At 38.7% G+C, this 13040-nt stretch overlaps 1 protein-coding gene across 2 annotated transcripts in view; it reads right to left on the minus strand.

Annotated features, from left to right (window-relative positions):
• The window catches only part of Phlpp2 (PH domain and leucine rich repeat protein phosphatase 2), a 72753-nt gene that overhangs the window by 46420 nt on the left and 13293 nt on the right, over positions 1-13040 (minus strand). Inside the window, exon 3 of one of the 2 annotated variants that reach the window (XM_021632562.2) lies at positions 2019-2152. In XM_021632562.2, the coding sequence (XP_021488237.1) occupies positions 2019-2152 (134 nt within the window). Of the gene's footprint in view, positions 1-2018; positions 2156-13040 lie in introns of both variants that reach the window. The other variant, XM_060392000.1, reaches the window with a different exon arrangement.

Genomic DNA, 13040 nt, shown 5'->3' on the forward strand with positions numbered 1-13040 from the left:
ACAGCTTTTAAGCCATAATAAAAGTGAGTCCTCAACTAAGGGTAAACTGCCTGCTTCTCAGGCTGGCCAACCACAGGATCTAGATGGTGGAAGGAGAGCACTGACTCTTACAAGTTGCCCTTTGACCTGCCCATGAACACCATGAATATGTGCATATGTACATGAATGTACACATACACACATTCACACATACATAAATGTAAAACAAAGAAAATTGAAGTGACTTAGGTTGGAGAGATAACTCAGCAATTAACTTGATGTTTAGACAGCTCACAACCATCTTTAACACCAGTTCCAGGGGATCCTACTGCCTCTACGAGGCTTCAGGGGCACCAGGCATGAAGATGGTAGGGGCATGAACATACATGTAAAATAAAAATAAGAACAAAAGGAGGGAAAGAGGGATCTTCAAGCCCCAGATAACAGTCTGATGAGACTCAAACCTGAGCCATCCAGCTAAAACTGCTCCTTTATTTCCAACCTATAAAAACTACAAAATGTAGATTTGACATTACCATGCTCTGAAGCAATTAGTTACCTCGCCAACAGATAATTCACCTACTGTCTACCTCTACCTACCTTCCTGTCCACCTACCTTCCTGTCCACCTACCTTCTTCTCTACCTACCTTCTTGTTTGTTACCTTTTGGTTGGGGCACCAGATGCATATATTGCCTATTTAAAAAAAATAATAGCTTTTAAAATTCCCTTTAGTGGACATAATTTTCTTTTTCAAATTATACTAGCTTATCTAAACTGGTAGAGTTCACTTTTTAAGGTTTCCTGTCTAGCACCTGCCATAACCACCATCAAACACAAACTTACTCTTGTAGTTTATACTGGAACTATTCTTTTAAAGGCATATTAAGATTCTGGTCATATGACAATTTATCAAGTGGTGTTAGAAAATTGGTGGCATCAGAGCCAATAACTATTCTATCTCCTTGGATATAAAAGAAATCCCAAGGCATTTTAAGCTCAGCCTTCATTCTGGAGTGAAAACACTGACTGCACAAAGAACCCAGTTCAATCACAGTCAAATAAGGAACACACTGATATTTCACCTCTTGACTCTAATATTTGTTGTATTAATTTCATAATGTGTACATGGGTATGTACATTTGAGTACTGGGCCCACAGAGGCCGGAAGAGGGTGACATATTCCTAGGAGCTAGAGTTACTCAGTTGCTGGTTCTGACCCAACCACTGTCCACATGTGCTTTAAACCAAGGTCAGGCCCACTGCAAGGGTAGCACATGCTCTTAGCCTCTGAGCCATCTCTCCAGCTATCTGCTGGGTTTTTAAAAGCAAGTTTTACAGCAACAGATGAGTTCAAAATGTTCCTACTTTTTCTCAGATTTGACTTCAAACTATCAACACTCTCCCCCACAAACCACCAAAGGATTTTATTTGCATTTCTCTCTCTGGCACTTAATCACTCATTCACTCTCTCACTCTCACAGCTCTCAAGAAGATGAACCTAAATGTATTGCCCTTCTACTCTACACATACTTTTTGTACCTTCCTTTTTTTCAATTAACTGAAAGGAACATATACCACTTTTCAGTTTGTAGAAAACAAAATCGCCCATCTAACACCTTTTCTGGTCTCTAAGGGCACCACAGATGTGTGCGCATGCAACACACATACACACAGAATACTTTTTGTTTGGTTGGTTGGTTGGTTTGGTTTTGCGAGGTAAGATTTCTCTATGTAGTCCTAGCTGTGCTGAAACTCACTATGTAGACTACACTGGCCTCAAACTCAGAAATTTGCTGGCCTCTGCCTCCTAAGTGCTGGGATTAAAAGTATATTAAAGCCACCACCCCCTGGCTAACAAAAATAATTCTAAGAAATGTAAATAAAGCATAACCTGGCAAAGATCTTGTGTTGAGATTCATTTAACTGACTTAAAAATAACTTGATATCAAATACTTTCAGCAAACACAAAGTAAGATACAAATAATCAATATAATATAAAAGTAGTTAACATTCACAAAGCTACTGATAAATCCTTACCACCATAAAATCGAATCATACAGCTGAGGTCAGGGTTTGTAGCCTCCTCCTGTATGCGCACAGGATCTTCAAATCCGAGCCTGGATAAGTAATCGTAAACAATCTGAAGAGGCCGCTCAGTGGGCTCCAGTCTCCTGCTTACACAATTCAAAACATAAGACATGTTAAGTAATAAATATGTTTCTTTTTCTCAGTTCTTGATTTTTATTCCGAGAACAAGACCCTCCATGCACATGCACATGTGTGGAGATGCAGAGGCCAGTAACAGATGTCAAGCATCTTCCTCTATTGATCTCCACCTAGTCCCTTGAGATAGTCACTCATTGACTGGTGTCTGGGCTACACTGGCTGTCCAGCAAGCTCTTTCGATCCACTTGCTTCTAAGTTCAAATGCTGGGGTTCTAGCACAGGCAGGCACGCCCAGTTTTTCATGTGGGTGGCAGGAATTCAAGTCCAGATATTCAAGTCTGTAGAGCAAGCACTTTTCCTCACTGGGCTATCTGCCTAGCCCAAGATCTGCCTTAATATCATACAACTAATCTAAACAAGTACTTTTCAACATAATGAGTCTTAGGATTCCTTTTGAGATCGTGAGGACCACAAAAAGTTTGTTTACATACACTGGATTCACTGAAACAAACTGAACTAAAAATTTAAATTAAGAACTTCCAATTATATATTTAATTAAAACAATTATACCCATTGTAAAGTAACACACAAATTACTTAAAATGTTTTCAAAAAATAAAGTTTAGTAAAAAGAGTAACACTCACTGTTTTTCATTTTTGTGAATTTTTTTTTTTCAGTTTTTTTAAGAAAGGATCTCACGTAAGCCGGCTGGTCTAAACTCTGTATGTTGCTGAGGATGACTTTAAATTCCTGATTCTCCTGCCTTTACCTCCATGTGCTAGGATTATATACATGTTACCATGCCCAGTCATTTTTAAAAAAAATTTAACAGATGGTTTAACAGGAAACAGGTGAAATTCATATCTCCTTCTACACTCAGTCTGTCAATGTAGTCTGCCGTGTAGGTTCTGGAAAGCATCCCTGTATCCTCCAAGGACTGCAAACAAAAAGAAAACTAAATACTATCTTACAGAGTGGCTTCAACCTCACATACCTCTTTAAAGAATCTCAAAGGCAAGTTTGCTGGGATGTGCCTTGAAATCCAGCACTATGATGAGGCAGGAGGATTAAGAGTTTGAGATCTGCCTGAGCCATGAGATCCTGACTTTAAAAAAAAAAAAAAAATGGGGGCAGGGAAACTCTCAGAGGTTCCTGGGGTCCTCCGAACATTTCTGATCTAAACTTAAAAGACAGAAACAACAAAAATGTGTAATATAAAGAGTTATACTTATCCATAACTAGTTTCAAATAAGCTACACACAAACACACATGTAGACTGTGTTTCCTACTCTGCTCCAGGCACCATGTGTCTCCAATTGGCTTTACAGAAAGTATTTTCAAAACAGTAGGAACAAATGGCACAATAACCCTAACCCTCACCCCTCAATAAAACCAAAACATTTTGCTCAAGGCCCAGACTAAAATCTAAAGCTCATGGTGATTCTGCACTTTAAGTCAGTTTAAGATACTTTGAAAATATAAAAATTGTGGAGTTTAGGGGTTTTAGCAGTCTCAATAGCAGACAGATCTGAAAATACTTTTTATCAAAAACCAAACAGTAAGAGACGTAGTAGATAAAGGAACAGGCTCAAAAAGTCAAAATGCCTGGGTTAGAGACTCAGTTTTTCCATTTACCTACTACCTGCCCCTGCTTATTTAACCTTCATGTATTAAATTCCTTACTAGCATAGTAAGGATGAAAATCAAATTCATAGGGTTGCTACTAAGATGACCTGCTTTCTTACAACAAGAACGATATAACATGCAAAGTGCTAAGCAAAATATCTTGCATGTCCCCTAACATACTGACCACTGTAATTCAAAAACAATTTAGGACTGAGGTCAGTGAGACGGTTCAATGGGTAAAGACAAGGCACCTGCCACCAAACTTGATCACGTGAGTGTGATCCCTAGGACTCACAGAGTGGAAGGAGAGAATCAACTCCCACAAGTTGTCCTCTGACCTCCACATGCCCACACTAGCATACATATGTCCACAGCACACACACAAATAAATAATTGTAAAAAAAATTAAGACTGACATCACATTTTAATTGGAATAAAAACAGATCCTCTCTTCTATTTTAAACAATCACTATATCAGAGTCTATGTAACTTCAAAAGGTCTTTAAATAAACATTTAGGACTTACAGTGATTAAAAAACATATGAAACCTAGTGTGGTGGTTTGAATGAAAATGGCATCCAAAGGTTCATAGGGAGTAGCACTAATAAGGAGGAGTGGCCTTGGAGGTTATGTGTCACTCGGAGTGGGCCTTGAGATTTCAGAAGCTCAAGCCAGGCCCAGTGGCTCATTCATACTTCCTATTGCCCGCCGATCCAGCTGTAGAACTGTCAGTTACCTCTCCAGCACCATGTCTGCCTGTGTCTGCCATGCTTCCCGCCATATGACATTGTACTAACCTGTGAACTGTACGCCAGACTAAATTAAACGTTTTCCTTATAAGAGTTGCTATGGCCATGATGTCTCTTCGCAGCAACAGCAACCCTGACTAAAATGGACAAGTATAGTGGTACACATCTTTAGTCCTGGCCCTCAGGAGGGCAGAGGCAGGCAGATCTCTTTGAGTTCAAGGAGACTGGTCTACACAGAAAGTACCAAGATGGCCAAGGCTACAGGGTAAAACTTTGACTCAAAAAAATAAAAATACAACCAATAAAGAAGAAATAAAATAGACTTCTCTGTATGGACAAAAGATGTAAAGAAGGTCAGTGTTTTATATTTGAATAACTATAAAATGCTGAGGCAACAAGATTTAAGTAAAAAAAAAAAAAACCAAAGTAATGAAAACAGAAATCAGTACAAAAGCTGCACACAAACATCTGCATCAAAATAAGAACCAAAAAGAAGAATCCAAACTGCTGCACAAAGCACAAAAATAAACCAACACCTGGTCTTGTTTTCCTCCTGCTCAGCTTAGTTTTTTGTTGTGTTTGCTATTATATACCATGCTGGCCTAGAACTCCCAACAGTTGTGCCTCAGTCTCCAAAGTATTGGAATTCTAATTATGTTCTACCATGTCCAGCTCAATATGATCTTCGGTTCCCAGAAACTGAAAGATGAACTCAGAATAAACTACTACTACTACTACTGAAAAAGGGGACAGCAGAGAACATACAGCCCATAAAGACAGTAAGTACTGAATCTTTATATTGTTATTTTATTTACATAGTATCGTTTCTGAGACAAGAACTTGCTATGTAGCACTGGCTGGCCTGGTACTGTGTAGCCCAAATGCATCTCAAACTTGCAGTGGGCCTGCTGTCTAAGTGTAGGCCACCATGCCCAAATAAATTTACTAGAAAGAGAAAAGAAGCTTTTTAGACTAAAAGCATCAATTAACCCTTAGCCAAAAAAAAAAAAAAAAATCAAAACTCACCAAGGTCTGTGCCAATGGTAGGCATTTTACCAATTTTAATGTAGAGTTTTTCTTTAAAAGATGAATTTTGTGTTGTTATTGAGAGGTGTATGTATGTACAAACCACGTGCTCTCGGAAACCAGACAGGGATCAACATTAAACGCATTTTCTATATATATAGCTTTCTCCTCCTATTTTCAATGCACCTTGCTTTGGTTTGTTTGTTTGGTTTGGTTTGGTTTGGTTTGGTTTGGTTTTGAAACACCACATCCCACTGAGCCTAGAGCTCATCAATTTGGCTAGATTGGCTAGACAGTAAATTCCAGAGATCAGCAAGATAAAGACACATTTTAAGAAGAATTTATAGGGTCAGCAACATAGTTTAACAGTTAAAGGCCTTTGCCAGGACCCAAAGATGAAAGGAGAGAATTAACTGCTGAAAGTTGTCCTCTGATCTATACATGTACACTCTGCTGCAAAAAAGTTTGAACACACAACACTTAATGTGTTTAACAAGAACTTACAACATCCTGTCAAAAGGATCAGACTTGCTCAATATTGACCTCTGAATGAGACCAGGCCCAGTGAGAATTCATGCTGTTAGACCTGGACCAAATACAATGCAGAATCTTAATATGTCAAGATGTTCAATAATGAAAGCATCACTTATCACAGGTGTAAGAGGCATCTGCAGAAATAAACTTGAGCCATATGACCAGTATCATTCTTTTACAACTTCAATTGAAACATCTTCCAAATAGAATGCAAATTTCATTTTTACTCTATTCCTACTGGGATTTACAGTTATTGTATATCAATACCAAAATTCCATAAGATGATCTCATATTCATAATTAATTCTTTTTTTTTGGGGGGGAAGGGGTGCATGTTTTTTTCAGGTGGAGTCTGGTTATCTCCTTCCACCACTAGATCCAGGAATCAAACACAGGTAGCAGGCTTGTGGAACAGGTGCCTTTACCAGTGAGCCATCTTGACTCCATCCCTACACTTTAAAGCTAACTCTCACTGGTTCAATTTTCCTATTTTCCCTAGAAAAGAGAGAAAAATGTAAACATCCTAATCATCATGGATTTTGCATGATCAAATTACCAAGCTTAACAAAGGCTTTGCTCATTTGGGAAAACCTCTCTATATATTATTTCCACTTTTCAAGTTGCATGAAAAAATTAAGAGAACCTCCACATCTGTTCATTAAGGTAATATAAATTAGTTAATAAATGATATCTTAGGAAGTGCAAAACAAGTAAAATGAGAGACTAATTGCACTCACTCATTAGATTCATTTGCTTTAACGAGTAGAGAATATGGAGGAAGGAGAGAAGGTAATATGCTTTGAGCTCACTTTTCTGTTCCAAAGTTTTGAAAGTTTAACAGATTGGTAACTAGCTATTTGTTAAATCTTTCACAAATCAAAAAGAAATTATATTCTGCAAAATAGATTTGCGGGAGTTGTTTTTAAAAAGTCATAATCCTCATTCGAATCACTTGTATAACTTCTCTGACATAACAGTGAAACTACTGATCCCTGTAGATCTGAACAAGCATACAATTTTAAGTTCTCAGGATAACCAGCTAGTAAAGCAGGCAACAATGTCATGACAGCATATTATATACCTCAGCCAATAGTGTTTGTGTATTTAATTATTCTAAACAGTGCTCTAGTTAAGCCTTATGTAACAGGATATTCCAGTAAGCATATTGTCTAAGAGTTAAAAATGTGGCTCAAGGGGCTTGGAGAGATGACTCAGCAGTTAAAAGCATTGACTGCTCTTCCAGAGAACCCTGGTTCAATTCCTAGCACCCACTTGGCAGCTCACAACTGTTTAGTCTGTAACTCAAATTCTAGTAGATCTGACTCACCCACACAAACACCAAATGTACATAAAAATAAATATTTTTTTTTAAATGTGGCTCAGTGGCAGAGCCTTGCCTTGTGGGAGTAAGGCTCTGGATTTAATCCCCAGCACTGCTCCTATCCAAAATGAGTTCTGCCCAGACAGGTTGTTGCAAACTGTAATCCCATCTACAATCCCAGCACAATCCTTACAATCCCAGTAGAGACAGGAGAATCATGGGTTCCAAGCAAGCCTGGAAAACACAGGGAGAAGCCGGTTCACAGCAAACAAATACGCAGTTCTAGTTAGCAGTGGGAAGCAAAGCACACACTGAAATCCCATGTAACACATCACACTAAAGACCCTGACAGAATGCAGCACCATTCTCTATAATGGATTCAGATTACAATTCCAGTCACCTTTGATGATAAAAATATCAATGAGCAATACAGAGAATAATTCCAATAGCAGTAATACGGATAATTCTTACCTCATGCTATGCTGAAAGTATCTCTGGTATTACACAAAGTATTACAAAGGTATGCCTATTTCAGAAATAAGAAAAATGATGTTCAGAGTGTCACAACTAGAACACAGTAACAATCCATTTGACCTTGTGTCTGTTTCATTAAAACAAATCTTTTTTTCTTAAGGAAAACCATATTGCTTTATTTTGCAAAAATAATTTATGCAGAAAATAACTCAAAGCACTTCATTATGTCATTTCACTGTATGGACCCTAAAAGGCTTGTTTTAAATGCCCGTAGTTATTACATCTACTATACCATCTCTTGAAAGATACTTTTTTTTTTTTTTTTTAATGAACAGTTGTATAACAAAGAACATGGCTGGCCTTTGTCCCTGGTTCCTAGAAGGCAGGTTCCAAGGAGGGTCTTTGTAAAACTAACTTTTATTTGACTGTTGTAATTGTCATCTTGTAGGCTTACTGCCTGTGTCTGCTAACCTAACAATCTAATTTAGGCCTAGAATATTTTCAGCCCTGAGATTAACTGATGAATAAGCTTACCCTTTCTGCTCTTTCTGAACTCTGGCTGGCTGGTTCAACTCAGCTGTTTTGGCTCAAATTTCTCTCCAAGCTGACTGATTCAATTTGCCTTCTCTCTTGGCCTCTAGTTGAATTGCTCTGCTTAGCCTCATACTAACTTTGGCAATATGTTCTAATCTTCTGGTTCCTTTTTATTCTCCGGATCATTCTCCAACTTATCTCTGTAAAACTCTCCTGGTAAAACGGCCTCCTCTACGCTGTTCTCTCTAAAAACTGCCTCTCTTTCCATTCTGTTCTCATGAGATTTGGGCATATCCTAACCTGTCAAACCTTTCTCTGATTTGTCCCTTTGTCTGCCCCTCAATTAAATGTCAATTTCAAACATGGGTACTTCCTTCTACAAACTAACTTTCCCTTCCTTATTTGGATTAAAGGTGTATACTGGGGCATATCTGTATCCCAGCCAGAGCAGGCATGCTGCTGGAGTAAGAATCCCTCTGCATGTCTTTATATTCACAGGCCCCTTAGGTTATTTATGCTAAGAAAACAAGTGACTCAGGATGGGACCCTGGGACCAGGACAACCAACCATGTCATAGAACTGGGATTCTAGGCTAGCCTGATCTGGGTTGGCAAACCAAAGCGGCTGAAGACTGCTGGCAGTCAGTCATGTGGACACTGATTAGTCAATCAACCTTTGGTACTAAACCCCAATAAAGGTTCTGTAGAGGGGATCTTCCCAGATCTTGGCCTATTTTCTTCAGCTGCTGCTCTGACTTGCATCCTTTATATTCAAACTCTAATCCTCCTGCAGCCCTTTCCTCCCTCCTACTGAGGCTTCCAGGGACCCACTGAATTTGAGTAGCTCCTGGGAACTTCCAATTTGTTTATCTAGTTATCCAAACATGCAGGTGGCCTAGGGACCCCAAAGAGCTGCTCCATTCTCAAGTAACGACAGTACCTTTTTTTTTCTTTCATTTTTCTTCGACAATTTCATACATATACAGAATGTATCTTGATCCTGTACACATCCCCCAGTAAGCACATGACACACCATACTTTTTTTCTTTTTTACTTTCAATTTTTATTACATTTAGCCTGAGCCTATGTATGAGGTAGAGGGTGCCGACAGACAAATAGTATGCAAATGGAGGTCAGAAGACAACTTTCAGGAGTCAGTTTTCTCCTTTCACCACATTGGTCCTCAGGATCTGATGGCCATCTCCCTAGCTCTTTCTTCTTCTTTTTTTAAATATAAGTGTTATTTCTTCCACAGAAAAAAACTAGAGACCGTTTACTCACTGCGAAAAATATTAAGTGTAATTTTTTTTAAAGATTTATTTATTATTTATAGTGTTCAGTCTGCATGCCTGCATGCCAGAAGAGGGCACCAGATTTTCCAGTAGATGGTTATGAGGCACCATGTGTTTTCTGAGAACTGAACTCAGGACCTTTGGAAGAACAGCCAGCGCTCTTAACCTCTGAGCCATCTCTCTAGCCCTAAAGTGTAAAAATTTTTAATGACAGTAAAATTTTCACATACTGTGACTCCTTTACTGCCCACCAAACACAAACCAAGCCCTTAATTTCTCATGTCAGCATTAACCCTGGTGTATAAAGAACACTGCAGTTAAACTGATGGTGTCAGAACAAACATTAAAAGAGAAAAACCACCAACAATTATATTATCATCTGCTATCCACTGTAAAATACATACCAATTTCATAAGTACCAAAATGCAAAAGAGTCTTAAAATAAAATTATTTATATTGATTTGTAACGTTTATACAACATAGTGTACATTCAACTGTGCAGGTCCAGGTATGTGGCTACCTGTGCACATGTATGCATGTGTGTGGTGGCCAGAGGACAACCTTGCGCACTGTTCCTCCAGTACCACTCCCCTTTTTATTAAGACAGAGTCTCTCATCAGCTAAGACTGCCCAAGTACACTGGAGTGGCTGGCCAGATGTAATCTGGCACCCAGAATAGGAGGGGAACAACCACGCCCAGCTCCAATACATGGGTTCTGGGGATCTAACTCAGGTCCTCATGCTTGTACTTGACTTGGTTACTATTCACAGTACAGGAATGACCAACCTATCTCTCCAGCCCAACATATTTTTTCTTTTAAAATCTTAAAAGAATACTAAAAAGGCAGGCAGGCAGGCATGGCAACACATGCCTGTAATCATAGCACATGGGAGGTAAAGGCAGGAGGTAGTTGATGATAGCTGAGACTCCTGATCAAGGTCATTCTTGAATACATAGCAAGTTCAATGCCATCCTGGGCTACATAAGGCACCATCTCAAAAACAGTGCTGAAATGTGAAGCAAAGACAAATCTCCTTTTCTTCTCTAGTAACAACCTGGTATATAAAAATAACACTCTACCTCAAAATATGGTACAGAGGGATGAGAATTTAGCTCAGTAGTAGAGAGCTTACATGTACAAATCCCTAAATTTGATACTCAGCACTGCACTGAGGTGGGGGGAAAAAGGGAAATGTATGTGTACAGATAGAGATATGTTTGTGTCTAAAATGTACCTATCTATCTAAAACAAAGTGTTGATGACTTATAAGAAGCCACTCAGCAGTGACAGAAAGATTAGCACTCAGGAGCCCAAATCCCTCCAGTTTTATCTTCCGCTACAAGTATCCTACCAGCTCTCAGAGTTTACCTTAAAAAGACAGCTATCAAACCCTTGACATCTTAGTCATGTTATCACTAAGAACAAATGCAGATATATGACAGTGAGTCAAAGGGCAATCTGTTTTTATTATGTATGATCTCATTACAGCTTCTCAGACTGAAGGGAATGATTACAATAAGCTTTACTGATGAGTCATTTGCTGTTTAAACAGCTCAACAGAAAAAGACAAGGCCAAACAGTACAAGGTAAAGAATAGACTGAGAGGGAAACACTTTTTTTCTAAATACAACTTTGTCATCAGCCAACTACAAGAACATACATCCAGCCTGAAATCTATGGGCCTCTTCCACATTTACAAAAGGAAATAAATGGTCTCAATGACTCCCAGTGGAAAGTTCCTGGCTTTGGAAACAGTATAATTTACTATGCCATACATCTGAGGCATTCAGCTTTTCTTTTTCTTGCCCCCTAAATGCTGGTGTAACTTCCCAGCAGTTGACACAACCAAAAAACTCTGCCCCAACACACAATGCATAAGAGGTGCTACTGAGTGTGCACACCTGTTTCCTTCACTAGTAGATGATCTCTCAAAGGTCCCTTCAAGTGCTAAAATTTCATAAGTTTGTAACCCATCTAGTATCCTGAGTCACAGCTGTCTTAGTCACTGTTCTATTGCTGTTACGAGACACCATAACTAAGGCAACTCTTACAAAAGGAAGCACTTAATTGGGGCTGGCTTACAGTCTCAGAGGTTTAGTCCATTATCAACATGGTGGATAACATTATGGCATGCAGGGAGGTGCTGGAGCTACATTCTGATCCATAGGCAAAGACTCTGGGCTTGGCATGGGCTTTTAATACCTCAAAATCCAACCCTAGGGACATACTTCTTCACACAAGGCAACAACTCCTAATCCTTCTAATCCTTTCAAATAGGGCCACTCTGTGGTGAATAAGCATTTGAATATATGGGCCTTGGGAGGCCATTCTTATTCAAACCACTACACAAGCCCTTAATTGGGGGTGGGGAGTAAAATAAATAAATAAATAAATTTTCAAAGAAATTATTTAGAAAAAAAAAAATATTTTCAGGAACTAGCCAGAATTACCAGTGGTTTGGCTAGCACAATACTATTTCTAAGAGTTGAATGATTTGGAACAACCCACATAGATAATATTTACTAAGTAGTAGGCTAGAAAAATAGTTCAATGGTTGAGCATCTGCTTAGCAGACATATGGCCCTGGATGAGGTGGATGTATATCATTTATTAAGTGGTCTCAGACAAACATTCTAAGTGCTTTACTTCACTGAGACTTAAAGTACTAAGCATCACACAGAAGCTTAGTAGGGCTACCATCTCAAACGTCAGGTGTGGTAATGAATGCCTGTAATCCCAGCATTCAGAAGCAAGGCTGAGGTGGGAGAATTGCTGAGAGTTCAAGGCCACAATGAGCTACATAGAAAGTACCTGGCCAACCAGGGCTACATAGCAAAACCCAATCTAACAAAAACCAACCAATGAAATCAGAAGTATGACCTCAGGCTATTGTAGATCTTCTGAATCAGCATCTGCATTTTATTTATTTTATTTTTAAGTTTTTATTTATTTACTTATTTACTCATTTATTTTTGGTTTTTCAAGACAGGGTTTCTCTGTGTACCCTTGGCTGACCTGGAACTCATTCTGTGGACCAGGCTGACCTCCAATTGATAGAAATCTGCTTCCCAAGTGCTGGGATTAAAGGCATGTGTCACCACTGCCCAGTCAGAATTTGTGTTTAAACAAGGTTCGTATGGGTGGACAGTTTAATAAGTGTTATTTATAAATAACTCATTACTTTTCATATAAGATGCAATGGATTTAATCCTCATGATAAACAATAAAAATATTCTCCATTCTACAAATCCATATGGTATAGAACATTATGTACTTGCATGGTGAACTGTCAAGGACAGGATTTGAACCATACTTTACTCCATAATCCAACCTAAGC

Source organism: Meriones unguiculatus, chromosome 10 (genome assembly GCF_030254825.1).
Source record: "Meriones unguiculatus strain TT.TT164.6M chromosome 10, Bangor_MerUng_6.1, whole genome shotgun sequence".
Classification (NCBI taxonomy): Eukaryota; Metazoa; Chordata; class Mammalia; order Rodentia; family Muridae; genus Meriones; species Meriones unguiculatus.